This window comes from Dryas octopetala, chromosome 2, assembly GCF_963921425.1.
Source record: "Dryas octopetala chromosome 2, drDryOcto1.1, whole genome shotgun sequence".
Lineage (NCBI taxonomy): Eukaryota > Viridiplantae > Streptophyta > Magnoliopsida > Rosales > Rosaceae > Dryas > Dryas octopetala.
In genome coordinates this window covers 897,775-924,259 of record NC_141367.1, presented here as the reverse complement: position 1 = coordinate 924,259, position 26,485 = coordinate 897,775, and the positions used below count along the sequence as shown (strand labels likewise).

Here is a 26,485-nt window from a genome sequence, read left to right as displayed (position 1 = left end):
GAATTTTCTGGACCCTTTTTGGGCTTTTAAAACCCATTCATGAAATTTACAAAATTGCCCCTCACTTTGAACGTCCGTAAAATCCAAACCGTAACTCCGATTTGCACGTGCTTCGTGTCTACGAATTCGTACACTCGAGACTTACCCAACGGGCCTAAAGTCAAAATCAAAAGTCTACTAACAAGAAAAGTCAACTTTGGGGTCAAACCCAATTTAAAACGAAAATTAAAAATTAACCCAAAACCCCTTTTTATTTCTCAAATAAATTCCCAAAATAATCGACATAAAATCTCAAAACATTTAGAATGAATCCTTAAAAAAATACTGGGTCTCTCAATTTCATTTCCCACTATACCTCTACATGGCCATCAGAATAAAATTAAAATTTTTTGTGAAATTTGGGTCGGGTCGTTACATCATTCATGCTTCCTAGTGAGCTTTATGACTGCAGTAAAGGTTATCTTGTGAATGATGTATGTATTATTGAAGCTAAGGTTGATGTCCCAGTTAAGATCAAAGACCAAGGAATGGATGTTTCTGCAACTATGGAGTTCTCAAATAAACAATATAAAAGGTGGGAGCCTTTAAATGTGCATTATGTGCAAGATTCAGACACTTTAGCAGCACCTAAGACACCATGTTCTGAAGAATCTGAACTGGTGCCTTCCTTAAAAAAAATATATATATATAAAAAAGGTGGGAGTCTTCAAATGTCCAATCTATGCAAGCTCCCTCTTCAGTAGCACCTGAGGCACCAAGTTTTGAACAAGTTTGTATTAAGCCTACTGATGATAGCCCTACAGATCCTTCTCTAATGAAGAAATGTGGGAAAGTCCCCACCACCCCAACGGCCGAGCTTATGGATTTTAGGGGTTTAGGAATGATAGCCCTACAGATCCTTCACTCTGGTCTGAAGTTGTCAGTGATGGCTCTCACGAACTTCAAGAATGATTGTCGTATAGTGGTTGAAGTAGTTGTCCATGAGACGTTCGTGGGAGGCTTCTCGATTTCGGTGTGTGTACGGGAGACTTGAAGAAGTACCGCCATACCTTGGACGTCCGGCGACGACGGTATGACCCATTGACATGATCAACTGACCCACCATCTCCTTTCCATCCTTTGCCCTATCCCATTCAGTATCAGAGTCCGAAGACGAGGAGGAAGATGAATACACGTACAAAGGATTCATCTTAGTGATTATGGAATGAGAAATGATCCTGAAATAAGATTGAGTATAACATGGTAAATAGAGTGGTATTTATATTGAAACTACATGCATTTGAGATAAGGATTGAATGGCCCACATTCATTTGCTTTATGATGATGTAGTCATTTCATGCACTTTGATTAGTAGTCGTTTTCAACAGTAAGTCTTATCTACTGTAGAGCATGCATGCATTCATTAGAGTTGTACCACAATAAGTGAGAATTCAATGTTGGGTGGAAATGCAAACATGACTTAAAACAAGATTGACATTCAAATTAAAGGATACAATTAAAGAGCAAACATAATTTAAAACAAGATTAACATTCAAAATAAAAAACACAATTAAAGAGCAAACATAATACAAGGTCTCATTCTAATTATTAGGCGGGTACCTCTGGTTTGACTGATTGAGGTTGGAAAGATCCGGGTAGTATCCAGATGGAGTGTACTCCAAATTGTGGTTAGCATGCATTTGCCTCTTTACAATGACTTCAACCATCTTTTGCTCCCAATACATCTGTTGCCCCTCATTCATTTTGGAGAGGTCTTGACCCATAATATTTTGTTCTTCTCATTCTAGCTGCCTCTCGATCCTCACCTTTTCTTTTGCTTCCTTTGCGGCGTCTCTTTCACTCCTTGAACGCTCCCTGTCAAGTTTTATTTGTATGAAAATCCTTGAATTTTCATTATAATGATCTACTGCTTCAACCATATGAGTTTGGACGGGCTCGACTGCCTTGGCCCGTTTTGCATGGTTTCTCCCTGTTGGCCTTGGCCGCGATGAACCTATTGGTTGGAATAGTGGTGGGTTTTCGTCCTCGCCAAGTGGTATGACTGGATCGGCCTCCTCGGGATCATAATCGGCGGGAGTGTCAGCATCGTCGGTGGCGGGGGTCTCTGGATCACTAAATCGGATAGGAGCATGAACCACAACGTACTTTGTACTTTCCTTTATTTGTTCCCAAATGTGCACCCATAGAAACTTGAATCAAGTCTTGTTTCGAAAGCCTTCAAGTGCTTGCGTAAACTACAATAATAAAATAAAAATAAAAATATATAAATATGCTTGATAAATAAACAAAACAAAAAAGTAATAAAACCATTATATAAATATGCTACATTTATAAACAAAACAAAAAATAATCATACAAATATATAAACATGCTTAATAGATAAACAAAACAAAAAATAATAATATCATTATGTAAATATGCTACATTTATAAACAAAACAAAAAATAATCATACAAATATATAATATGTTTGATACATAAAAAAAAACAAAAAATAATAATACCATTATATAAATATGCTTCATTTATAAACAAAACATATAATAATCATACAAATATATAAACATGCTTGATAATTTGATAAAACAAAAAATAATCATACAAATATATAAATGCATAAAAACTTACCACATTAGCATCATTTGCACCGCTTGCGCGCATTTGCTCGGCCTCCAATAGGCAAGCATAAAATTTGTTGCAATCACGCGCAATATCTTTGAATCGTGCTTTAACGCCGCCAACCTTATGAATGGTTTCACCCCCCCCATGTTACGTTTGAAAATTTGATAAATTTGTTCCCAACGTACGTCGGCTCTATTTTGGTACCAAGACAACCGTTGGGAGACCTCTCTAGGTATGCCATCACTAGGGCTTCATCTTCAGCTACCCCCAAGCATTTACTCTAGGAGCTATGACAAAGAAAAAAAAAATTGTGCAAATTTGGTAAACAAAGTTGTAGTTTGTGATGAAAAACTATGAGTGTTGTATGATATATATAGACCCATTTGATAATATAGCTATTTGAGGGTTTGGAGAATTTTTAAACATTTTTTTGAAATTTTTCAAAAAAATTCCGGGTATTTTTTTAATTTTTAAATAATTTGTTTTTAAAAAATTAATTGGCTACGATTTGGACCGTTGATAATCAACAGTCCTTTAATCTAGGCCCAGCAATTTGGTCTGGGTTTAAAAAAAAAAAAAAAAAGGGTCCAACGGTCGTTTCTTGCTGGCTGCTCATCACCAACGGTCAAGCCATTTGGACCGTTGGTGCATCTCACTTTCTTGGCATGCTTTGGTCCTTCACTATCCCAGACAATTTCTGTCTTGCATTAGTCTGGCTGCAGGCAAGTGGGAAACTTGCTTTCCTTCACGTGGGTGGGCCCGGCTAGCATTTGGGTCTCATTGAATTTGGCTCACACCTGTGACCAAGAAGTGGGTTACAATTTTGGTTACACCCTATTTCGGCTCCCCTTTTCCGGCCCATAGTGAGTGGGTGTGAAGTAAATGTGACCCATTTTGGGTTTTTGGGTCACATTTGCCCGTGCATAGTGGTAGGCCTAATAGAGAAAGCTTTTGTTACACTGCTAGAAGAAGTTTGTTCGTGGCATCTTTCATTGATAGAGTGCCAACAGCAGCAAAGTCGATTGATTACAGGATGTGCGTGTTCACTGCTTTGGGTCGACTATTGCATTTTTTGAAGACTACAAAGGTGATGGATATGACCCTAGATGCCTGTGAACGGCTTGAAATTTTCTGGGGTGAGCTTAAAATCTTCAAATTTGACTTGGCTTGGCTGGATCCTCATGTTCAATCTGTTCTTGGTATGGAGAAGTTCGTACAAAGGGCGGGGAGAATGAAAAGGCTGAGAGAAAATGTAGAAGTTTTGGAGAATGAAATTAAGAGGTGGTCTAAAGATTTAGATGTTTTGGAAAACGAAATTAAGAGGCAGAGGTAGATCTTAACGTAGCACTTGGCAATGGTGGAAGAAGACATTGATGAGATAGACATGGATACCGAGCTAGTTTGTGGGAGGTGTTAGCCTTATTGTAGATTTTTCTCTTAAAAATTATGAGTTGTAGGACAGATGTGCAATATATATATTTAAAATTGCATCAAGAATACCACTAACAATTGTGCAGGCATGTGTGTGCATTTGTTCGGCATGTTTGAGGATGCCTGAGATACTAATGCCACTCAAAACACTTGCAAGCGTTAATGAATTTTCATGAACACCATTAGGCATTAGTCAGCATTTCATTGAAGAGAAGTAATGTTCAAATGTTTTCATTATTCCTAACATATCAAGAATCAATGAATTCCATGACGCAACATCTGGTTTACATTTTGTATCGAAAATTCCTTGAATTTTCCTCTTTTCAATATCATTTGATAAATTATAAATAAAAAGGTTTTTTTTTTTTTTTTTTTTTTTTTTTTTTTTTTTTTTTTTTCATATTTAATACCTAAACTTTGACCATTGTCTTAATGTGGTACCTAAATTTTTATTTGTCTACCTGAACTTTTATTTTGTGTCTAATAAATACCCATGTAAATTTCTGTTAAAATTATTACCAGAAATTAGGGACAATATGGTCACTTCAAAAAAATTTATATTTTAATTATAATTTTTTGTTTGTTGTGTTTTTTATTTATTTATAATTTTAAACATATAAAGAAAATAATTAAAATATACTTTGACTATATTGCCCCTAACTTTTGTTGACAATTTTAACATAAATTCATTTTAGTACCTATTAGACACAAAATAAAAGTTTAGGTACTCAATTGAGATAAATAAAAGTTTAAGTACCACATTAAGACAATGATCAAAATTTAAGTACTAAGTATGAAATAAACCCTAAATAAAATTTTAAAAATAACCTTATACGACAAAGGACAACTATTGGGTTATTATGAAACTTTAAAATAATGGAAAGGAATATGGAAATACTTTGTCATCATTACCCTTTTTTTATCAATGTGGAAAAGGATTGAAAAACACTTTCACTTCAGCGTTAAGATTTTTATGGAATTGCATCCTAAATCTTCACGCTGTGGATATTACACAAGCTTCTCATATGCACAAACAAAGTCCTTAAAGATATCAAAGCACAATCAAATATACACATCAATTCACTGATATAATAACACAACACTATCTACAACTTTGTAAATCCAAGTCCATGTCCAGTTACGTAAACCTTCTTTTTTTGTTTTTATGGTCGAAGCTTGTACCTTGGTCACTGACACATTCTAAAACAACATTAGCATCAGGGAATTCCAACGCCTCTGAAATGCTAACATTGCTCTTTGCCTCCAACTCTGCCTTATATACCATACGGACCCCACACTTGTTTACTTCCCCCACTACCCCTTTTGAGAACACAAATGAAAATTCAAGCTGATAGTACATATCCTGCCACTCCCTTTCATGAAATCTATAAGGCATATAGACTAACCAGAGGTGAGCTGTCACAACATCATATACCAACCCAGGCCAAGGAAACCAATCTTCTCCATTGACCTTCAATTTGCACACAAAGTAATCATCTAACGAAGGCTGGTGTATTTCATGGATTTCAAAAACAGCACAGATGGCAAATCCCATCCACTTATCACTTAACCAACCTGGATGCAGCTCTAAACTTACTGAAGATCCCACACTTTGATGATTGAACCACTCTGGAATTTCATTTCCAGGACCAACAAAAATAAATCTATTAAATTCAGGTTTGGGTTTGTAATCCTGTACCGAAAAACCACAATGTTTAGAGAACTACTGAGAGAGAGACACAAAGAGAGAGAGAGAGAGAGAGAGAGAGAGAGAGAGAGAGAGAGAGAGAGAGAGAGAGAGAGAGAGAGAGAGAGAGAAAGAGACACAAAAAGAGAGAGACAGAGAGAGAGAGAGAGAGAGCACCTGAAGGTATTGCATTAGGGATAGAAGTGCCATACTCTCAATGCCTTGCTTCTCCACTAGTTTGAAACAGTTAACACATTTTGCTGATATTGCTGAATTCCATTGTCTTGATGGATCAAACAATGTATACAATGATATACAATTAGAAACGTCAACATATAGACAAGATGGAAGGCCTGGCAATGCTTGAAGCCTGGGGCAATACTCCAAGTTAAGATATTCGAGTCTAGAAAGTTGACACATGCTGGGTAGGCTAACAAATTGGTTTCTGCTTAGATCTAAACTTCTTAATGAGGACAAGCAGCTGAGATCATCGAGGATTGCTCCTTCCAAAAGATTGCAGTCTCTTAGATTCAGTGTTGTTAAAGAATTCAAACCTGACAACCAAGGTAATGACAAAGGTGTCGGAACCAGACTTCTTTTTAGAAATAACAGAAAAGGGTTGAAGATCATATTCCACCATTTAGGTGATTGTCCTTTACATTCTTGTAAACATAATGCTTTAAGGTTTTTTAAAAGACCAATGGAGGAGGGCACTTCACTTATGGCAGTTCCACCCATATCAAGCTCCTCCAAACACTCTACATGGCCCAACTCAATCGGCAGTTTCTCAAACTTTGAACAACCAGAAAGATTAAGAGCTTTGAGTGACTTTAAGCCACATACACTGTTGGGAAGGCCCACAAGGTTTTTACAATCTTTCAAGTTCAACAAAGTAAGTCTTTCAAGCACCCCAATTGACTTGTCAACCTCATGCAGTTGTATACATCCTTCAAGAATCAGAAGCTCAAGATTTGGCATACTTTTAAAGTTTGGGGTGTTCACAAGAGTCAGAGAGTGACTGAGGTTGATGGCTTTTAAATTGTATAAAGGCTGTTAAGGAAAAACATAGAAAATTAGTTTCCATGATTTAACAACTTCTATAGGTAACAAAAGATTAAATAAGTAGCAGGATACATACCTTTATTCCCATCTGAAAATTTTTAATGCAACTATTACACAAGTTGAGTTCTAACAGCTTCTCTGGGTTGAAATGTGATGGGAAAGATTTTAATGGATATCCGACCCATTTAAGAATCCTTAAACTATTGGGAAGATATTCAAGCCCATTAGAGAGGATCACATTATTAATCTCGAGGTATCTCAATTGGTTCATCATTGAAAAGGCCCTCGCATCCACATTGAGTCCTGGCCCATCCGTTTGTCGCAAAACTATACCTTCTACTACTTCTGTTCCCTATTAAACAAGAATATAGAATAATGAAGCTCATAACTCAAGAAACAATTGGTATATCACTTATAAACCTTATTACATAATATATTAACAGATAACAACTTATTTTTCTACTTAAATCACTTACAGTATTTTTGCTTAAGACATAATTGGTATCTTCACAAAGCCACAACCTACTGCGCCTGCCTAGCTCATTAGGAGATTCTCGGATAACAATTTCCCGACCCATTTCTTGTAGAGAATCATGCATCCATAGCCTATCATCCAAAACAGTTAGGAGAGATCTCTCGATAAGGACATTTATTCCAATAATCGCAGAAAGATCGCAAGCGGTTAGTATTTTTATTACTCGATCTTTGTCCTCTCCATTAAAGAAACATGCAATGTCTAGGAATATTTTCTTATCCTCCCCATCCAGACCATCATAACTTATCTTAAGTATGTCAAAAATTTTGGAGTTACAAACTTTTCCTAGTTTTCTCAAAGCACAATTCCATTCACTTAGACCTCTCCCATGCAAAAAAGATCCCAAGACTTCAAGAGCTAATGGAAGACCTTGGGCATAACTCATAACTTCATTTGACAGATCAAGATAATTTTGTTCTGGGTAATCCTTTTTAAAGGCATTCCAACTAAAAAGCTTAAGAGCATCATTATAATTTAGTCCCTCGACCTTCAATCTTCTCTCCACTCCATGTCTCACTAACAAATGCTCATTTCTAGTTGTAATGATAACTCTACTCCCAGGACCAAACCACGTTTTATTTCCAGCCAGATATTTTAAATGGTCTAGATGATTCACGTCATCAAGTATGAGAAGAACCTTTTTGTGAAGTAAAGACCTGCTTATTATTGTGGCTCCTTGATGAAAGTCCGATATGTCATCCTTTTTCCTCCATATCCCAGAAAGAAGTTTCTTTTGTAGGTTAACTAGACCACTTTTCTCAACCATATTTCTAACATCGGTGACAAGTAAACTACATTCAAATTCACTAGAGATTCTCTCGTACACAACTCTGGCAGTAGTTGTCTTGCCAATCCCGCCCATCCCCCATATTCCAATAAAACGAACATCATCCTCCCCTGCACCTAAATGCAAATTGATTGGTTTCAATCTTGAATCAATCCCTACCAAATTCTCCAGAGAACTTGTAGGTTGCAATTTTGTCCATATAACTTCAACAATATCTTTGATGAGCTTTGACTCGTACCTACAATAAAATAGATAAGAAAATAAAATTAAGCATGTTATTTGTATGAAATATCAATTAAATGCACAATGAGACAAAATGTAAAGATATATATTCTTTTACTAGTTTTTATCATGGGACCTGAAATGCAGTGAACATATTTGCAATGTATTCAATAATAATTTTCTATTCTTCTAATGACATTTATCTTCAGACTAGTCATCTGCCAACGTCCATGTGAATTGTAACGTAATAAACAAAACAAAAGTCCAGTTTTGTTTAGCATTGCAAATTAGGAGTAAATATAATGGCTGATATATTTCCATTCCTCATACATTGAACTCCTTTTTTTTCTAACTTTTTAAAACTTTCAAAGAAAGAAATAAGTAATGTATACCAGTCCTTTGAATGCCACCCAGAGATATTTGCCACTTGTTTTAAAGCTGATCTCCACCTTTGCACTTTCTCTGTGTCATTGTTAAACCTTTCTTGATGTTTAGCGAAGGCTTCTGCAAAACTCCCAGTTTGTTTTCGTACATGAGAGGGATTGACATTATAGAAAATTGGCATCGCTGTTTTTCTTGCTTCCATGCATTCAAGAATCTTTGAAAGTTCTTCCAAGCACCATGTTGACGATGCATAATTTTGAGAGAGAACAATGAGAGCAAATCTCGATTCTTCAATTGCAGTCAAAAGTTCGGGATAAATAGCTTTCCCTTTTTTAAGTTCAGGGTCATCCCTGAAAGCGATTATTCCTTGTTGTTCCAATGCAGAGTATAAGTGGTCTGCAAAACCCTTCCGGGTGTCCTCACCTCTAAAACTCATAAAAACATCATATTTCCACTGAGGAGTTGAAAAAGGGAAAGATGTAGACATTCCATGTGCGTTCATTGCCATTGGAATCTACTTTCTATTTTGTGCCTCTCGAGCTAACAATATATCATTGGCACCAATAAGACTTAATTTTGAAAGGAATGTAAGAGCAAATCAGAAAAACATGTATATGCAGAGATGTAAATTAAAGAAGCAAAAATAGCTTAGGTTAGTTAGGTATTAGAGAAATAACTAGATGGAGCTAATTAACCTGGGTTTCTTGGCAATTTGGAATCTGGGCCCCAAGTTCCTTTAGGTTGGCTTGAGATCTGTGAATTAGTAGCAGCTGATGAATAAGTGAACAGAAAAATGCAATCATTTAATTCATTGGTTTCCAAAGAAGGGAGTGGAGGGATTGTGTTGTGTGATGGTGATTACAGAGGAATGGATGCATTTTTACATGTAATGTTTTTGGTCAAAAGTAGAAAAGGAGGAAAAGGGCTTCTTCCTGGAAAAAGCTGATGACTTATATGACTTGGTGCTGATGCAATCCGAATACATGACTTACATCTACTGTCTTCTTATTGCAACTTGCGAATTATCATCCTTACGATATTTAGGCATGGCCCGCAACCTGAATAATGAATATTTAAACAAGGTCCATTCACACCTGAAATGGTTATTTGCGCGTGGAAAACAAATCTGATAAAAAACTATATAGCATTTATTTATAATAAATTTTCTTTTCTGGGCTTAGGCTTTACAGGCTTACACTGTATTAAAAATAAAATAAAATTTTTGCATTTTGTATTTGCAGTGTTTTAACACAAAAATAATAAGGATAATTTAATTCAATAACCATTTTTAGCATACCATAAGTTTTTTTGACCGTTCCCTCCCAAATAAGCATTTTTTGACCCTTTTACATTTGTTCAGACTAAATACCTTTTATATATATCATATGTAGACCGTACATTCGACACATAAACCAGAAATTCGACCATTTTCTTCTCCTCCACCTTATTTAGCTTCGAAACTCTAACGGTTGTGTTCCTGCAGTAGCTAATTCGTCGTACCACCACAAATGTTTTGGTGGTGGAGGACGATGAAGATTGTGGCTTTATGAGAGGCCAGATATATAAGGAGTGGGACGGCGAAAGCCGTCGAGAACGACAACCCAAATTTTCTCATCTAGGTGTTTGCTCTAAGTGGGTTGGGAGGGAAGGGGAGAGAGAGAGAGAGGTTGGTGGGGGGAAGTGGAGTATGGTGGTGGGTTGAATCATGGGATGGTAGTGGTGGGTTTTTTGCCATAAAAAAATATTGTCGTACAGATTTGAAAACCCAGAACCCCCTTGAACTTGAACAACCTCTTTTTGCTCTTCCTCGTCTTCTCCATTTTTTGATCAGCTACGATTGTCACCGTTGTACGATCGTCGCCGCAAGAGGAGAAGCAAATGGTTGAATTTCTAGTCTAGTTGTCAAATTCGAGAGGTTGCCAAAAGAGGAGAAAAATATGATCAAATTCTAGTCTAGTTGTCGAATGCGCGGTCTACATATGATATATAAGGGGTATTTTGGTCCGAACAAATGTAAAAGGGTCAAAAAAACCCATTATCAGATACACAGAGATTTGCTACTTACTATATATAGGAATATCAAAGTCATCGTCGACACGAATTCTCCAGGCCATGCTGTCTTGATTAGGTCCTAAACCAGGTACGCAATCTTCTAGTTATCACGTGATTCACTTTTTGATTTTGAAATTTCAAATTGATTTAGGGATTTAGGGATTTCGGGTCCAAGGTTTCAGGATTTATGTATGTTCAGGATATGGGGTTTTAGGTTTTCAGCAGATAGAGAATGGCATTTGCTTTTAAGATCGATAATGAAGAGTGGAATTTTTTTTTTAGCAAATTACACGTAGGTACTTTAGGTTTACACCGTTTTACACTTGGGTACCCCAATAAAAAAAAGTTGCATAGACATACCTCAACTACTATTTTTTAACACTTAGGTACTTCTGTCAACTTTTCCATCCGCTAGGCCGCTAAGTGTCGACGTGGCACTCTGACATGTCTTTAAAAAAATGCCACGTGGACAAAAAAATAATAAAAAATGAAATAATTATTAAAAAATTAAAAACATAAATAATTAAATAAAAAAACAAAGACAAAAATAAAAAGAACCTAGCCACCACTCCTTCCTCCCATCTACCCACCTCGCTGCCTACCCCACCCACCCCCCTCTCTCTCTCTCTCTCTCTCTCTCTAACTCATATTCTCTCCTTGAAACCCCAGCCCCGAGCCCTTCTCCCTCTGCCTCCCTCGCGTCGGCCACCCAACCCACCCACCTCCCTCCCTCCCCCTCTCCGGCCACCAAATTCATCTCTCTCTCTCTCTCTCTCTCTCTCTCTCTCTCACTCTTTCCTTCTTTTTTTGTCACTCTCTGTCACTTTCTTTCTTTCTCTTTCTCTCTGATTTGAACGCAGGGGGTTGGGCTAGGTTCGGAGGGACGCAAGGAGAAGGCGGCGGTCGGGGCGAGGTGGGGAGGGGCTGGGTTTGGGCTGGGGTTTCGGGGAGAGGGAGAGTGAGTCAGAGAGAGAAAGTGAGGGGTGGGGATAGAGTGCCACGTCGGTGGTCGACGGTCGGGGAAAGAGGTGGCTGGGCGTGGAGGGAGGTGAGGTAGAGAGCGAGTTTTTTGTTTTTTGTTTTAATTTAATTATTAATTTTTTTGTTTTTAATAATCATTTGTATTTTTAACTTTTATTTTATTTTTTTGTCCACGTCATATTTTTTAAAGCCACGTCAGTGTGTCACGTAGACAGTTAATGACCTAGCGGATGGAAAAGTTGACTTAGGTACCTAAGTGTCAAAAAATGGTAGTTGAGGTACATCCAAGGAATAAAATTTTGGGTTTCGAAGAAATTTCGATGGAAATTTTGATGGAAATTTTGACGGAAATTTTGAAGATTTTTAAATTTCGACAGAAATTAGACGGAAACGACAGAAATTACTATCAAAATACGGAAATTTTGAATGAAACTTTACCATATGTTTATTTAACATATTATCTACTACATTGATAAAAAATATTGAAGAAACCAAATTATATAATAAGTTTCATGTGATATAAGATAAATATAATGCGCGCTGAAGGCAAATACTATTAAATAAAATTAGTATAATGATTAAATGAAATTAATATATTCTTTATATTTTATAATCTATACACTAAACCCTATATACTTTATAATCTATACTCTATATTGTTTAAGATATAATATAAGATATTAGGGTTTAGGCCCATTAGGATATTTTTAATTATTTTTTATATAAAAATTTATTAGAGTTTATTAGTTTAGAGTTTAAAAACAACTAAACGAAATCCCAAAATGGCCAAACGAAACCCCAAATTATTTTTTTGTTCAAATTGCCCAAAAGTCTCAAACTCCAATAAAAAAAATCTTTTATTGTTTTTCTCTTTTTTTTTTTCTTTTTTTTTTCTTTTCTTTTTTTCTCTTTCCTTCCTTATCTTTCCCCATGGGCTGACCCCTTTTTTCTTTCCTTTGCTTTCATCTTCTCCTTCTTCTTCGCTGCTGCAGTGCACCTGTGAGTCTGTGACTTTTTTTTTCCTCTCTCTCACATAGTCACACACTCTTATATTTCTCTCTCTGCATCTCCATCACCACCCTCACCTTCACCCTCATCTCTTTCTCCCTCCTCTCTTTCTCCCTCGTCTCCCCCCCGCCGCCGCTCCCTGCCGCCGAAACCCACCGAATGATGCACAGAAAGTTTGAACCATCTCTTCCTCCATCTATCTCTTTCTCCCTCTATCTCTTTCTCCTTCATCTCCCCCATGTCGGCCCCCTGCCGCCGCCCTCTCGATCTCACCCGTCGAAAATTTCACCGAAATTTCGAAGATTTCGGCGAAATTATCACGAAAAATCGAAAATTATACGTTTCAATTTCGACCCCTCCTCAAATCGAAAATTTCGGCGAAATTTCGCCAAAATTTTCGAAATTTAAACCCCTGGGTACATCTATGCAACTTTTTTTTTATTGAGGTACTCATGTGAAAAACAGTGTAAACCTGAGATACATACCTGTAATTTGCTTTTTAAAAAAAATCTAATCATTATGTGTTTTGAATTTTCTTGAATTTTTTTATTAAACTTACATGTGTGTCAATCTAAGTGGATGTGCGTCAGTCCAGATGGCTATGCGTCAGTCGACGTGGCATCTAGTCTTAGAGGGAAATGACATGGTAAGCGTTGACATGACGATATTGGGCAGGAACCAACCTCGCGTTGAGACGTACGTCGTGTCCAGGTATGTAGTCTACGTGGTCCACGTTAGCGCCACGTAGGCGAATAACAAACTTCTTGACGGTATAAATAACAAAGGTATGAATTTGACACGAATTTGAAGTTGAGGTATAAAAGTGCAACTTTTTGAACTTGTAGTACTAACTTGAAATATGAGGTAAAGTTGAAGTATTAAATTGTAATTTACCTATAAAAATATGATTGTTTGGATCAAGGAGTAAAATTTCGGTTTCGAGGAAATTTTCGATGGAAATTTCGACGGAAATTTTCGCGGAAATTTCGATTAAAATTTCGATTTCGATAAAATTAGACAAAAACGACGGAAATTGCTATCAAAATACGGAAATTTTGAATGAAACTTGACCATATGTTTATTTAACATATTATCTACTACATTGATAAAAAATATTGAAGAAATCAAATTATATAGTAGGTTTCATATGATATAAGGTGAATATAATGTGCGCTGGAGGCAAATACTGTTAAATAAAAATAGTTCACTAATTACTAATTACATAAAAATGACCTCTTTTTAAGGGATATTTAATCATTTTGAATCCAATTGTCCTTAAAACATATGTGGACAAATAAGAAAATGACATGTATTGTTATTTTCTAAACCACTTAATCTAATAACCAAAAACAATCTAAATAGATTGTGAGATCCCAAAAAGTTGGTTTATAATTTATTTTGAAGTAAATAGTGATTTATTGATAATTATCTTGTTAATTCGGAGATATTAGAATTTTTCTGAGGAATTTTGGAAGGAAATAAATGAATTTGAAGTAGTAGAAAAATAAAATTTATTAAGACGAGCTCACGAGATTTTACAGAACGTTTTTCGAACCTCGAAGTTAATTTTGGTAAATTATTTGAATTTTAAGTGATTTTGGCAAGTCATTGAGGAACAATAAAAATTAGAAAAGACTCAGTCTTGATTTTAGTCTTGTTGGAAAAGTCTCGGGTCAACGAGCGCATAGACGTAAATAAAACGTGTTTTTTTTTCTTTTTTTCTTTTTTTTTCTTTCCTTTTCTTTTCTTTTTCTTTTTTTCTTTTCTTTTTCTTTTCTTTTCTTTTCTTTCCTTTTCTTTTTTTTCTTTCCTTCTTCCTTTTTTTTCTTTCCTTTCTTCCTTTTCACCCGTGACTGACTGCAAACTTACCTTTCTATTCTCCTCCCTCACTCACGCAGACCTCCCTCCCCCTCACTCACGCAGACCAACTTCTCTCCCTCCCCCTCACTCCTCCCTCCTCCCTCCTCCCTCCTCCGTCCTTTCTCCCTAATCTCTTCTCTCTCTTCTCTCTCCTCTCTCTCCCTCCCTCTCCCTCCCCCTCCCCCATCTCCTTCTCTTTTCTCTCCTCCCTCTCCCTCCCCCTCCCCGATCTCCTCTTCCCCGGATCTCCTCTCCCTCCGGCGACGGCGACCTCCTCTTCCCGATCTCTTCTCTTCCTCCGGCGACGGCGGCCCTCTCTCCCTCCGGTCTCTGCCTCCCTTCGATTTATACGCGAAATTTTGCCAAATTTCGACGAAATTTCGGTAAAATTTCCAGAAATTTAACCAAAATGTGCTTGGGGCATTTTCGAAATTTCGGGCGAAATTTAAGCGAAATTACCGAAATTTCGGCGAAATTTTTACGAAAAATAACGGATATGTGATAAAATTTCGGGATCCCTAAAAAACGAAAATTTCGCCGAAATTTCGGCGAAATTTTCGAAATTTCATTCCTTGGTTTGGATATCATAAGAAATCTTAGTTTACCCATGTATTCATTCCAATAGTTGGAATTGGCAAAACTGGCTACACTTTTGCACCAATGATGTTGTATTTGGCTTGCATTAATTGGTGGCATTGACGCCTACAATTGAGAAAATTTTAGCAAAAAGACTCTAATTATACTTCTATTTTCAGTTGATGATCTTGTGTTCACTTTGATTCAATCAAGGACTATAATTAATGAAGTTTTTCAATCAAAGATATTCCGTCAATTGTGTCAAAAATTTCGTTACAAGGACTCTAATTGTGAAGATGATGCTTAACATGTGAACTAAATGCATGTTTTGGATTTTGATCATGATATTGGTAGGGATTATAATATAAACATGCTTGGTTATTGTAGAATCAGCTATAAGCTTATAACATCTTTGTATTTGGACCTTTTTCATAAAGAACGCGCATAACCCCTAGTGGTGCGAGCACTTCGTAATCCCGCTGGCACACCCCATAATTAACCTTGAGTTCCAGGTCAAAGACAACGACATGTTCGACTCACAGATAATCAAGATTGCTACGATCTCCGCCCAAAAAATTGCGTCCGGAGAACCTATCTCCGGGTGGTTCCCCATTACCAGACCTTCGAGGAAGCCTTCGAAACCCGACTCTACCATCTGGGTCGAACTCAAGTTCACCCCATTCGAAAACAACCCAGTTTCCACCACCTAGCCCCGACCCTCCCCCATCCCCATCACGTCCCCCCACCCAAATGGGAATGCACAAGTTTGGCTCAAGTGGCTGATGTTTCCGCTAGAATCTTTGATCTTAGATATGAGTTTTGAGAAAAATCCAAATTGGTAGCCATAATTTCTATTGAAGTTTAAGGCTTTGGAACATGTTTCAAGTTTTCGGAGCAGAGCAGATGAGGTGTGTAGGCTTTTCTGGATTTGGATTGTGTTGAGAAGTGAACATGAAGCATTAATGGGGTATTGATGGTTGGCTTTGGAGAAAGTGACAGTGGAGGACATATTACTGAGATTCAAGGTAAGCATTTGTTGTAGCTATTGTTGTGAAAGCGACAGTGAAGGGCCACTGCCGCTGCTTCCGGGGGAGTGAGGAGTCACCGGCAGGTGGGTGGAGGGGCGTGACGGGGATGAGGGGAGGGGTTTAATTAGTTTAGTTTAGTTTATTAATTAATCAGTTTTATTTTTTTTTTATCGATAAAAAAATTTCATTAATAAACTAGGAGGAATTACAAACCAAAAGCGCAAGTGCTTATAACCAAAGATGGGAAATAGACCCCCAACTATGGAAAGGACCACAACACAATACAAGTCTAATAAGTAAATGAGTGGCCCCGTTACAAGACCGAAGCACAAATCGATCAAACAACTGTAAACTAGGATGTCAAACCCCTAAAGCATCAAACGATAGCACATCAGAAGTCAAACCCAAGCCAACTTTGAGCAACCGAGACACAAGACACGAGCAACAGTCACAAGCAAAGAGGAAAGAAAGCCAGCCACCAAAGAAAATCTCGGGCAGAAAAACCAATATATCAGCCTGCTATGGAGAGGTAATGTCGGTACGAGGAAGGGCCATAACCACCTCAACCTCCCCCATCCAAGTACGCATGATACCACCAACACCACCAGCCCCGAAACAGGATTAAAACTAGCAAAAAAACTTTAAAAAAAGGAATAAATGTTAAAGATTATTATTATTTACTTATTATTTATTGAATAAGTTGGTGTACGTTGTCCTATTCTTATGGGACTTAGTTGTTTGGTTGTTTCCTACTATAGGGATATCCCAGTAGTGGTGAAAGTCTGTTAGTCATGGAACGTGTTGTTCCAAGTTATGTGCTAAGTCAGTTTTGTTTATTCTATTTTAAGTTGGGTTCAACTCAGTCAATATTAATCAATTAAGTTGAGTCAATTTTAGTCTACTGTCTTCTACTTTCTTTGAGTTTACATTTGCTATCAGAGCCACAGAGAGAAAAAAAACAGAGGTCGTGTAGAAAGTCTTCACTGAGCAGCAGCTCTCTTCTACTCACTCTTGTATTGCAGCATCAATCAGAAACTTTTGTGCAACCTGCAATTCCTCGCTTTGATGGTCACTATAATCATTGGAGCATGTTAATGGAGAATTTCCTGAGATCCAAGGAGTATTGGACTTTGGTGGAAACCGGCATTCATGAACCATGAAATGGAGCAGTGTTGACAGAAGTTCAACAAAAAAGTTTGGAAGAACAACGACTGAAAGATTTAAAGGTGAAGAATTATCTTTTTCAAGCAATAGATCGTGCAATTCTAGAGACAATTCTTCAAAAAGACACTTCGAAGCAAATTTGGGACTCCATGAAAAAGAAGTACCAAGGCTCAACAAAGGTGAAACGTTCTGCATTGCAGACACTCCGAAGAGATTTTGAGACTCTTCAAATGAAGTAGGGAGAGTCTGTCAATGACTATTTCTCCAGAACAATGGCAATTGCAAACAAGATGCGGATCCATGGCGACAAGATGGAAGATGTTACCATTGTTGAAAAGATATTGCGGTCTATGACTCCAAAGTTTGATTATATTGTTTGCTCGATTGAAGAATCAAATGATGTCGATGAACTCTCAATTGATGAACTCCAAAGTTCCTTACTGGTACATGAACGGAAGATCACTCGCAGTACCATTGAGGAGCAAGCTCTGAAGGTCTCTACCAACTATGAATTCCCAACATCCAGAGGCTCAGGTCGGGGTCGAGGTAGAGGCCGAGGAAGGGGTAGAGGCAGAGGAAATAATGCTGGCAACAGAGAAGGCAGACACAGCAAGTCAGAAGATTACTCCACTCCCAATTCTCAAAATAGAGACAGAGGACATGATCAAGACTCAAGGTTCGATAAGTCAAACATTGAGTGCTACAGATGCCATAGGTATGGCCACTATCGTTCTGAGTGTCGAACAAATTTGTAAGATAAAGGTGAAAAGACAAATTTTATAGAAAAAAGAAGATGAAGCTACCCTTTTGATGGTTTGTCAAACTATTGAAAACATTCACCATGATGTGTGGTATATAGACACAGGTTGCAGTAACCACATGTGTGGTAATAAGTCAACATTTTCTGATTTGGATGAGTCTTTTCGCACCACTGTAAGATTTGGAGATAATTCTGCAATTTCTGTCATGGGAAAGGGAAATATTAAAATTCGGGCCAAAGATAACACCTCTCAAACTATATCTAGTGTTTTCTTTGTTTCAGATTTGAAAAGCAATTTGTTAAGTGTGGGGCAGCTTCAAGAAAAAGGCTATGTGATCAATATTCAAGCAGAAACATGTCAAATCCATGATCCAAAGAAGGGGCTTATTGCACAAGTCAGCATGTCAGCAAACATGATGTTTCCGTTGCATATCCAGAGTGTGACTGAGTCATGTTTCTCTGCTCAAGTGAAAGATACAGCATGGCTATGGCATCTCCGCTATGGACATCTGAATTTTAATGGATTGAAAACCCTTCATCAGCGAGGTATGGTGAAAGGACTTCCACCAATTGATTGTTCATCTCGAATTTTTGAAGAATGCATTGTTGGCAAGCAACATAGAGACACTTTTCAAAAGGGGAAAGCATGGAGAGCTCGCAAATCTCTTGAGTTAGTCCATTTAGATATTTGTGGACCCATCAACCCAACTTCCAATGGGAACAAGAGGTACTTTATCACGTTTATTGATGATTTCAGTCGAAAAACGTGGGTTTACTTCTTGCTGGAAAAATCAGAAGATTTTGCAGCCTTTAAAAGCTTCAAAGCTCTTGCTGAAAAAGATGTTGGAAGAGTCATTAAAACTCTCCGCACTGATCGTGGTGGAGAGTTTAACTCACAAGAATTTGCAAATTTTTGTGAGATGCATGGAATTAGGCGACAACTTACAACAACCTACACACCACAACATAATGGAGTGGCTGAGAGAAAAAACAGGACAATTCTGAACATGGTTCGAAGCATGCTGGCAAGCCGAAGCATTCCAAAGAATTTTTGGCCTGAGGCAGTCAATTGGAGCATTCATATACTCAATCGTTGTCTCACACTTGCTGTCAAAGATATGACACCTGAAGAAGCATGGAACGGACATAAACCAGCAGTGGATCACTTCAGAATTTTTGGTTGTGCAATACAACTTATACTAAACAAGAACCTGCAGCTTTTTGTTTTTTTAATTAAAGAACCTGCATAGTTCCAGCACTCAGCAACTAAGAGGAGAAACTTCCACGCCACCAGACTAGCCACCTTACAGAAGCTTCTTTCTCCCAGTCCCACTGTGATTGTCCCATATTTCTTCTCTCTCCGGCCTACCTCTTCCTCATCTCCCTCCCCGATCTCTCTCTCTCTCTCCCAGATCTCCTTTCTCTTCTCTCTCCTTCCTCCCCAATCACCTCTTTGTTCAATCTGTCACCCTCCTCTGGCGACGGCTAGCCACTTCCTCCCCTCTCTCCCTCTAGCTCCGCCTCCCAGCTCCAAAATTTCGCCGAAATTTCGGTGAAATTTTTCGAAATTTAAATGAAATTAATTTGGTATAGTGTTAAAATTTCCATACTCCAAAAAAATGAAATTTTTGACGAAATTTCGGCGAAAATTTCGAAATTTTACTCCTTGCTAATATGTCACTTCCGTCAACTTGGTTGCAAATTCCGTCAAAAAGTTATCACGTGCCACTCATGTAATTCCTTTTTCATGGGTAAAGTCGTCATTCCACTTGTAATACAATTAAGTTCATAAAAGTCAAACCTTTTCATGGTTTTTTTTTTTTAATAGAAAATGTAATGAATGGGCAAATTGGCTTCAAAATTAAAGTTAATGGAACACATTGATACAACTCATAATATACATTTCTGAATCAACATAGAGGTCAAAGTTTAATTCCTTTTGAAAACATCTTCCTTATTCTAAATTCACAAGACATAAGTGATTCTTTAGGTGGACTAGAAAAAAAACTTTGATTTTCCTTGGTGGCAGTGATGGTTTATGTTCTGTTAAATGATCTGTTTGTACTATATTTTATTTTCTATTTTTTTTTAATCTTCGGTGTTAATGCGATATTTTATCCACTATGTTATATTTTCTGTTTTCTATAAATAAAAGTAGGTTTCTTATAAAAAAGAATATAAGAGCGCAGTTCCAATATTCATGTTGCACAACAAATCATATTTATTTTTGATAAGTGGAATATTTATGACAAAGAATTAGTTTCGCAATGCTAGAGATGAAGCACTAATTGGCCATTTCAGAGTTCGATCTATTCAAATAAGTTCATGCTTGGTCGCTTACCTAGTTCTCATATTGGCCATTTCATGTACCATATCATCTTCTTTTATATGTGCTTCTTTCAATACCTGGTTGATAAGCTTACTACTATAATTGAGGGGATTATATACTAGTTGTGCTGCAAGATCTTCATATTGCCCAATTTTTGTGGTGCTTGTTTTGGCGTCAATCATAGCTAGTCAAGCCATGATTGCAAGGACTCTATAATTCCAAGTTTACATTCATACTGGCTTGGGTTGGGTAACTCTGGGCTTTAGGAACATTGCAAAGATTAGAAATGCGTATGGTAAACCACAAACTACACATATTTGGGCATTTTCGCTATTCTTTGAGATTTTCATGGAGTCTAAATGGTAAATGAAACTAATAAGTGGCTTAATTTACTGCATACAAGTATAGTAGTGGTGTTTCTAGTAATGCTTACATCATCATTCCTATTGTTAATCATGATAATGATATGGAAACTCATTCATTTTTTATTGTTTCAAGATCCTTGTGTTCATGAGCCAAACAACCTTTCAAGACTGATGACAATAAGCTTGTGTCTGCCTTACAAGGCATCTCTTCAACTACATTCATTGCTTTTTTTTTTTGGTCAAGTAACTACATTCATTGCTTAATTCCTCAAAAATCAATCATACACGACTAGTGTTCAATGCTCAATATGATCGTCATGTTTCATCTTATAGAACCATTTGTTTCCTTCTTCAACCAACCCACAAATGATCACAGGCAGACAAAACCCCTGTAAATGTAATTTCATTGGGTTCCACACCAGTAAGCCTCATTTCATTGAAAAAAGCTAGTGCTTCAATTCCATGACCATTTGTAGAATAACCAATTAACATTGAATTCCAAACGACTTCATTAGACATGATCATTCTGTCAAACAATTTCATCATAATTAAGCCCAATCATGGTAGCTCAGGCAAAAATCTGTTCACCATATTCAATAACTTTGGAAATCCAAGTCCAGTTCCAGTTACGTATACCTTCTTTTTTTGTTTTTATGGTCGAAACATGTACCTTGTTCACTGACACATTCTACAACAACATTAGCATCAGGGAATTCTAACGCCTCTGAAATGCTAACATTGCTCTTTGCCTCTAACTCCGCCTCATATACCATACGGAGCCCACACTTGTTTACTTCCCCCACTACCCCTTTTGAGAACACAAATGAAAATTCAAGCTGATAGTAGATATCCTGCCACTCCCTTTGATCATAATATCTATAAGGCAGATAGACTAACCACAGGTGAGCTGGCACAATGCCATTTCCGAAGCCAGGCCTAGGAAACCATTCTTCTCCATTGACTCTCAATTTGCACCAAAGGTAAGCTTTTGACAAAGGTTTTTCATGGATTTCAAAAACAGCACAGATGGCAAATCCCATCCACTTATCACTTAACCAACCTGGATGCAGCTCTAAACTTACTGATGATCCCACACTTTGATGATTGAACCACTCAGGAATTTCATTTGCAGGAGCAGCAAATTGAAAAATATCAGATTCAGATTTGTAATCCTGTACCACAAAACCACAATGTTAAGAGAACTAGAGAGAGAGAGAGAGAGAGAGAGAGAGAGAGAGAGAGAGAACCTGAAGGTATTGCATTAGGGATGGAAGTGCCAAACTCTCAATGTCTTGCTTCTCCACCAGTTTGGGACAGTTAAGACAATAAACTGTTCTCGCAGAATTCCATTGTTTTATTGGATCGAACAATGTTTCCAATGATATACAGTCAGAAACCTCAACATCTACACCAGATGGAAGGCCTGGCAATGCTTGAAGTCTGGGGCAATACTGCAAGTTAAGATCTTGGAGTCTAGAAAGTTGACAAAAGCTGGGTAGGCTAACAAATTGGTTTCTGCTTAGATCTAATCTTCTTAATGTGGACAAGCAGCTGAGATCATTGAGGATTGCTCCTTCCAAAAGATTGCTGTCACTTAGATTCAGTTTTGTTAAAGAATTCAAACCAGATAACGAAGACAACGACAATGGTGCCGGAACCAGACTTCTTTTTAGCAATAACTGAAAAGGGTTGGAGATCATATTCCACCATTTAGGTGATTGTCTGCATCCATGACAAGACAATGCTTTAAGGTTTTTTAAAAGACCAAGGGAGGAGGGCACTTCACTTATAGCAGTTCCACTCATATCAAGCTCCTCCAAACACTCTACAAGGCCCAACTCATTCGGCAGTTTCTCAAACTTTGAACAACCAGAAAGGTTAAGAACTTTGAGAGATTTTAAGCCACATACACTGTTGGGAAGGCCCACAAGGTTTCTGCAATCTTTCAAGTTCAACAAAGTAAGTCTTTCAAGCACTTCAATTGACTGGTCAACCTCACGCAGCTGTATGCATCCTTCAAGAATCAGAAGCTCAAGATTTGGCATACTTTTAAAGTTTGAGATGTTCACAAGATTTAGAGAGTGACTGAGGTTGATGGTTTTTAAATAGTATAAAGGCTGTCAAGTAAAAGCATAGAAAATTAGCTTCAATGATTTAACAACTTCTATAGGTACCAAACGATTAAATAAGAAACAGGATACGTACCTTTATTCCCATCCGAAAATTTTTAATGCAACTATTACACAAGTTGAGTTCTAACAGCTTCTCTAGGTTGAAATGTGATGGGAAAGATTTTAACGGATATCCAACCAATTCAAGAATCCTTAAACTATTGGGAAGATACTCAAGCCCATTAGAGAGGACCACATTATTAATCTCAAGGTATCTCAATTTGTTCATCATTGAAAAGGCTCTCGCATCCACATTTACTCCTGGCTCATCCTTTGACTGCAAAACTATGCCTTCTACAACTTCTGTTCCCTATTAAACAAGAATATATAATAATGAACCTCATAACTCCGAAAAAGGGTTAGTACAGTAACTTGTTAATTAACAAATAACAGCTTATTCTTCTACTTAAATGCCTTACAGTATTTTTGCTTAAGACATAATTGATATCTTCATATAGCCACAACCTACTGCGCCTGCCTAGCTCCTTAGATTCTCGGCGGACAATTTCCCGACCCATTTCTTGTAGAGAATCATGCATCCATAGCATTTCATTCCAAATAGTTAGGAGAGATCTCTCGATAAGGACATTTATTCCAATAATTGCAGAAAGATCGCAAGCGGTTAGTATTTTTATTACTTGATCTTTGTCCTCTCTGTTAAAGAAACATGCAATGTCTAGGAATATTTTCTTCTCCTCCTCATCTAGACCATCATAACTAATCTTAAGTATGTCAAAAATTTCCGGGTTACAAACTTTTCCTAGTTTTCTCAACGCACAATTCCATTCACTTAGACCTCTCCCATACAAAAAAGATCCCAAGACTTCAAGAGCTAATGGAAGACCTCGGGCATAACTCGCAACTTCATTTGACAGATCAAGATAATTTTGTTCTGGGTAATCCTTTTTAAAGGCATTCCAACTAAAAAGCTTAAGAGCATCATCACAATTTAGTCTCTCAATCTTCAATCTTCTCTCCACTCCATGTCTCACTAACAAATGCTCATTTCTAGTTGTAATGATAACTCTACTCCCAGGACCAAACCACATTTTATTTCCAGCCAAATATTTTAAATGGTCTAGATGGTTCACGTCATCAAGAATGAGAAGAACCTTTTTGTGACGTAAGAACCTGCTTATTATTGTGGCTCCTTGATGGATGTCGAATATGTCATCCTTTTTCCTCCATAGACCAGAAAGAAGTTGCTTTTGTAGGTTAACCAGGCCACTTTTTTCAACCATATTTCTAACATCGGTGACAAGGAAACTACATTCAAATTCACGAGAGATTCTCTCGTAGACAACTCTGGCAGTAGTTGTCTTGCCAATGCCGCCCATCCCCCATATTCCAATAAAGCGAACGTCATCCTCCCCTGCACCTAAATGCAAATTGATTTGTTTCAATGTTGAATCAATTCCTACTAAATTCTCCAGAGAACTAAATAATGTAGGTTGCAATTTTGTGCATATAACTTCAACAATATCTTTGATGAGCTTTGACTCGTACCTACAATAAAAATAGATAAGAAAAAAAAAAATTAAGCATGTTATTTGTATGAAATAACAATTAAATGCACAAAGAAACAGCATGTAGAGATGTATTTATGGGGACCTGAAATCTAGTCAGCATCTTTACAATGTATTCAATAATTATTTTCTATTCTTCTAACGACATTTAGCTTCAGACTAGTCATCTGCCAACGTCCAAATGTATTTTAAGGTAATAAAAACAAAAACAAAAACAAAAACGAAAGTCCTGTTTTGTTAAGTATTGCAATATCAAAGGTTCATCTGATTCCAATAAACCGTGCAAATATAATTGGCTGATCTATTTCCATTCCTCATACATTGAACTCCATTTTGTTTCTAACTTTTCAAAGTAAGAAAGAAAGAAAGAAATAAGTAATGTATACCAGTCCTTTGAATTCCACCCAGAGATATTTGTCACTTGTTTTAAAGCTGATCTCCACCTTTGCAGCTTCTCTGTGTCATTGTTAAACCTTTCTTCATGTTTACTGAAGGCTTTTGCAAAACTCCCAGTTTGTTTTTGTACATCAGAGGGATTGACATCATAGAAAATTGGCATCACTGTTTTTCTTGATTCCATGCATTCAAGAATCTTTGAAAGTTCTTCCAAGCACCACGTTGACGATGCATAATTTTGAGAGAGAACAATGAGAGCAAATCTCGATTCTTCAATTGCAGTCAAAAGTTCTGGATAAATAGCTCTCCCTTTTTGAAGTTCAGGGTCATCCCTGAAAGTGATTATTCCTTGTTGTTCCAATGCAGAGTATAAGTGGTCTGCAAAACCCTTCCGGGTGTCCTCACCTCTAAAACTCATAAAAACATCATATTTCCATTTCCATTGAGGAGTTGAAGAAGGGAAAGGTGTAGACATTCCATGTGTGCTCATTGCCATTGGAACCAACTTTCTTGTTTGTGACTATTTATTGAAAATTGTGTCCAAGGACTACAAGAATATGAATGGTTTTTTTATCATCGCTTGCTACTGGCATGGAGAGCAAACCATTTTTGTGGATTTCCTACTGCAAATTAAGAAGATAGAAAATATGAATGATTTCCTTGTGAACTTTTTGGTTGTTGTCATCCTTCTAAACTAGAAAGAATATACCCTAATCAGAACACGATGGATGGTGCATTCATATATTGAAGACAGTAAAACATTTAGAAGCAGCTGAAAAATGCATATATTCTTCTGTAGTATGACATCATTGACAAGAAGTTTATTCCACATTAAGCATGAGGTTGTGAATGAGGAGTACCCAAATTAAGCATGTTTATTCCACAGTTGATAAGAAGTTTTGATGACTCTCATGTTAGGCATTCGTACTTACTACTTGGATGTCTCTTAAGCTAACAATACATCATTGACACCGATAAGACTTAATTTTGAAAGGAATGAAAGAGCAAATTAGAAAAACATGTATATGCAGATATGCAAATTAAAGAAGCAAAAATAGCTAGTTAGCTATTAATTAGAAAAATAATTAGATGGAACTAATTAACCTGGGTTTCTTGGCAATTTGGAATTTGGGTCGATCTTGAACGTCCCTAGTTCCCTTAGCTTGCCTTGAGATCTTTGAATTACTAGCAGCTGATCAAGAATGAAGAGCAAAGAAGGGAGTGGAGGGATTGTGTTGTGTGATGGTGATTACAGAGGAATGGATGCATTTTATTTTATTTTTTGGACTGAAATGCATTTACATGTATTGTTTTTGGTCAAAGGTAGAAAAGCAGAAGGGCATCTACCTGGAAAAAGCTTACAATAATTATTAAAATCAAAGGCGACTTGTATGAATTATATAACTTGCGAGTTATCATCCATACAATATTTAGGCGTGGCCCGCCACCTGAATATTTAAACAAGCTCTGAATTTTTATCTGAATTCACACCTGAAATGGTTTTGTGCGTGGAAAAGTTAAAGCTGTTAGAAAATGGGTA

The 26,485-nt window shown here is 37.1% G+C and overlaps 2 protein-coding genes and 1 pseudogene across 4 annotated transcripts; 1 reads left to right on the top strand and 2 right to left on the bottom strand.

Moving 5' to 3' along the window:
- Positions 1 to 419: 419 nt before the first annotated feature.
- On the top strand, positions 420 to 3,954 carry LOC147292344 (uncharacterized; annotated as a pseudogene).
- Positions 3,955 to 4,942: 988 nt separating this feature from the next.
- Positions 4,943 to 9,666, bottom strand: LOC147292343 (TMV resistance protein N-like). Of its 2 annotated transcripts, XM_086231750.1 has the most exons (6): positions 9,425 to 9,666; positions 8,738 to 9,269; positions 7,278 to 8,361; positions 6,878 to 7,153; positions 5,917 to 6,789; positions 4,943 to 5,745 (listed from the first exon to the last, which is right to left on the bottom strand). In XM_086231750.1, exons 2-6 carry the CDS (start codon positions 9,235 to 9,237, stop codon positions 5,191 to 5,193), a joined length of 3,288 nt encoding a protein of 1,095 aa, XP_086087876.1. In that variant the 5' UTR covers positions 9,238 to 9,269; positions 9,425 to 9,666; the 3' UTR covers positions 4,943 to 5,190. The 2 variants fall into 2 exon arrangements, with proteins under 2 accessions (XP_086087876.1, XP_086087875.1); XM_086231749.1 differs by having other exon boundaries at positions 8,738 to 9,666.
- Positions 9,667 to 20,913: 11,247 nt separating this feature from the next.
- Positions 20,914 to 26,221, bottom strand: LOC147292342 (TMV resistance protein N-like). Of its 2 annotated transcripts, XM_086232190.1 has the most exons (6): positions 26,050 to 26,221; positions 24,936 to 25,568; positions 23,443 to 24,529; positions 23,058 to 23,333; positions 22,100 to 22,969; positions 20,914 to 22,024 (listed from the first exon to the last, which is right to left on the bottom strand). In XM_086232190.1, the coding sequence occupies exons 2-6, from the start codon at positions 25,439 to 25,441 to the stop codon at positions 21,479 to 21,481; spliced, it is 3,285 nt and encodes a 1,094-aa protein (XP_086088316.1). In that variant the 5' UTR covers positions 25,442 to 25,568; positions 26,050 to 26,221; the 3' UTR covers positions 20,914 to 21,478. The 2 variants fall into 2 exon arrangements, with proteins under 2 accessions (XP_086088316.1, XP_086088317.1); XM_086232191.1 differs by having other exon boundaries at positions 24,936 to 26,221.
- Between the last annotated feature and the right edge of the window lie 264 nt (positions 26,222 to 26,485).

What these genes read in the sequence shown, in the direction of transcription:
- LOC147292343 (XM_086231749.1), bottom strand. Translation starts at nt 9,237, where the DNA reads ATGGCAATGAACGCACATGGAATGTCTACATCTTTCCCTTTTTCAACT. An exon ending in ATTTTCAGATGGGAATAAAG is followed by an intron (nt 6,790 to 6,877) that starts GTATGTATCCTG and finishes TTTCCTTAACAG; the next exon opens with CCTTTATACAATTTAAAAGC. An exon ending in CCCTAATGCAATACCTTCAG is followed by an intron (nt 5,746 to 5,916) that starts GTGCTCTCTCTC and finishes TTTTCGGTACAG; the next exon opens with GATTACAAACCCAAACCTGA.
- LOC147292342 (XM_086232191.1), bottom strand. Translation starts at nt 25,441, where the DNA reads ATGGCAATGAGCACACATGGAATGTCTACACCTTTCCCTTCTTCAACT. An exon ending in ATGTCTTAAGCAAAAATACT is followed by an intron (nt 23,334 to 23,442) that starts GTAAGGCATTTA and finishes CTTGTTTAATAG; the next exon opens with GGAACAGAAGTTGTAGAAGG. An exon ending in ATTTTCGGATGGGAATAAAG is followed by an intron (nt 22,970 to 23,057) that starts GTACGTATCCTG and finishes TTTACTTGACAG; the next exon opens with CCTTTATACTATTTAAAAAC.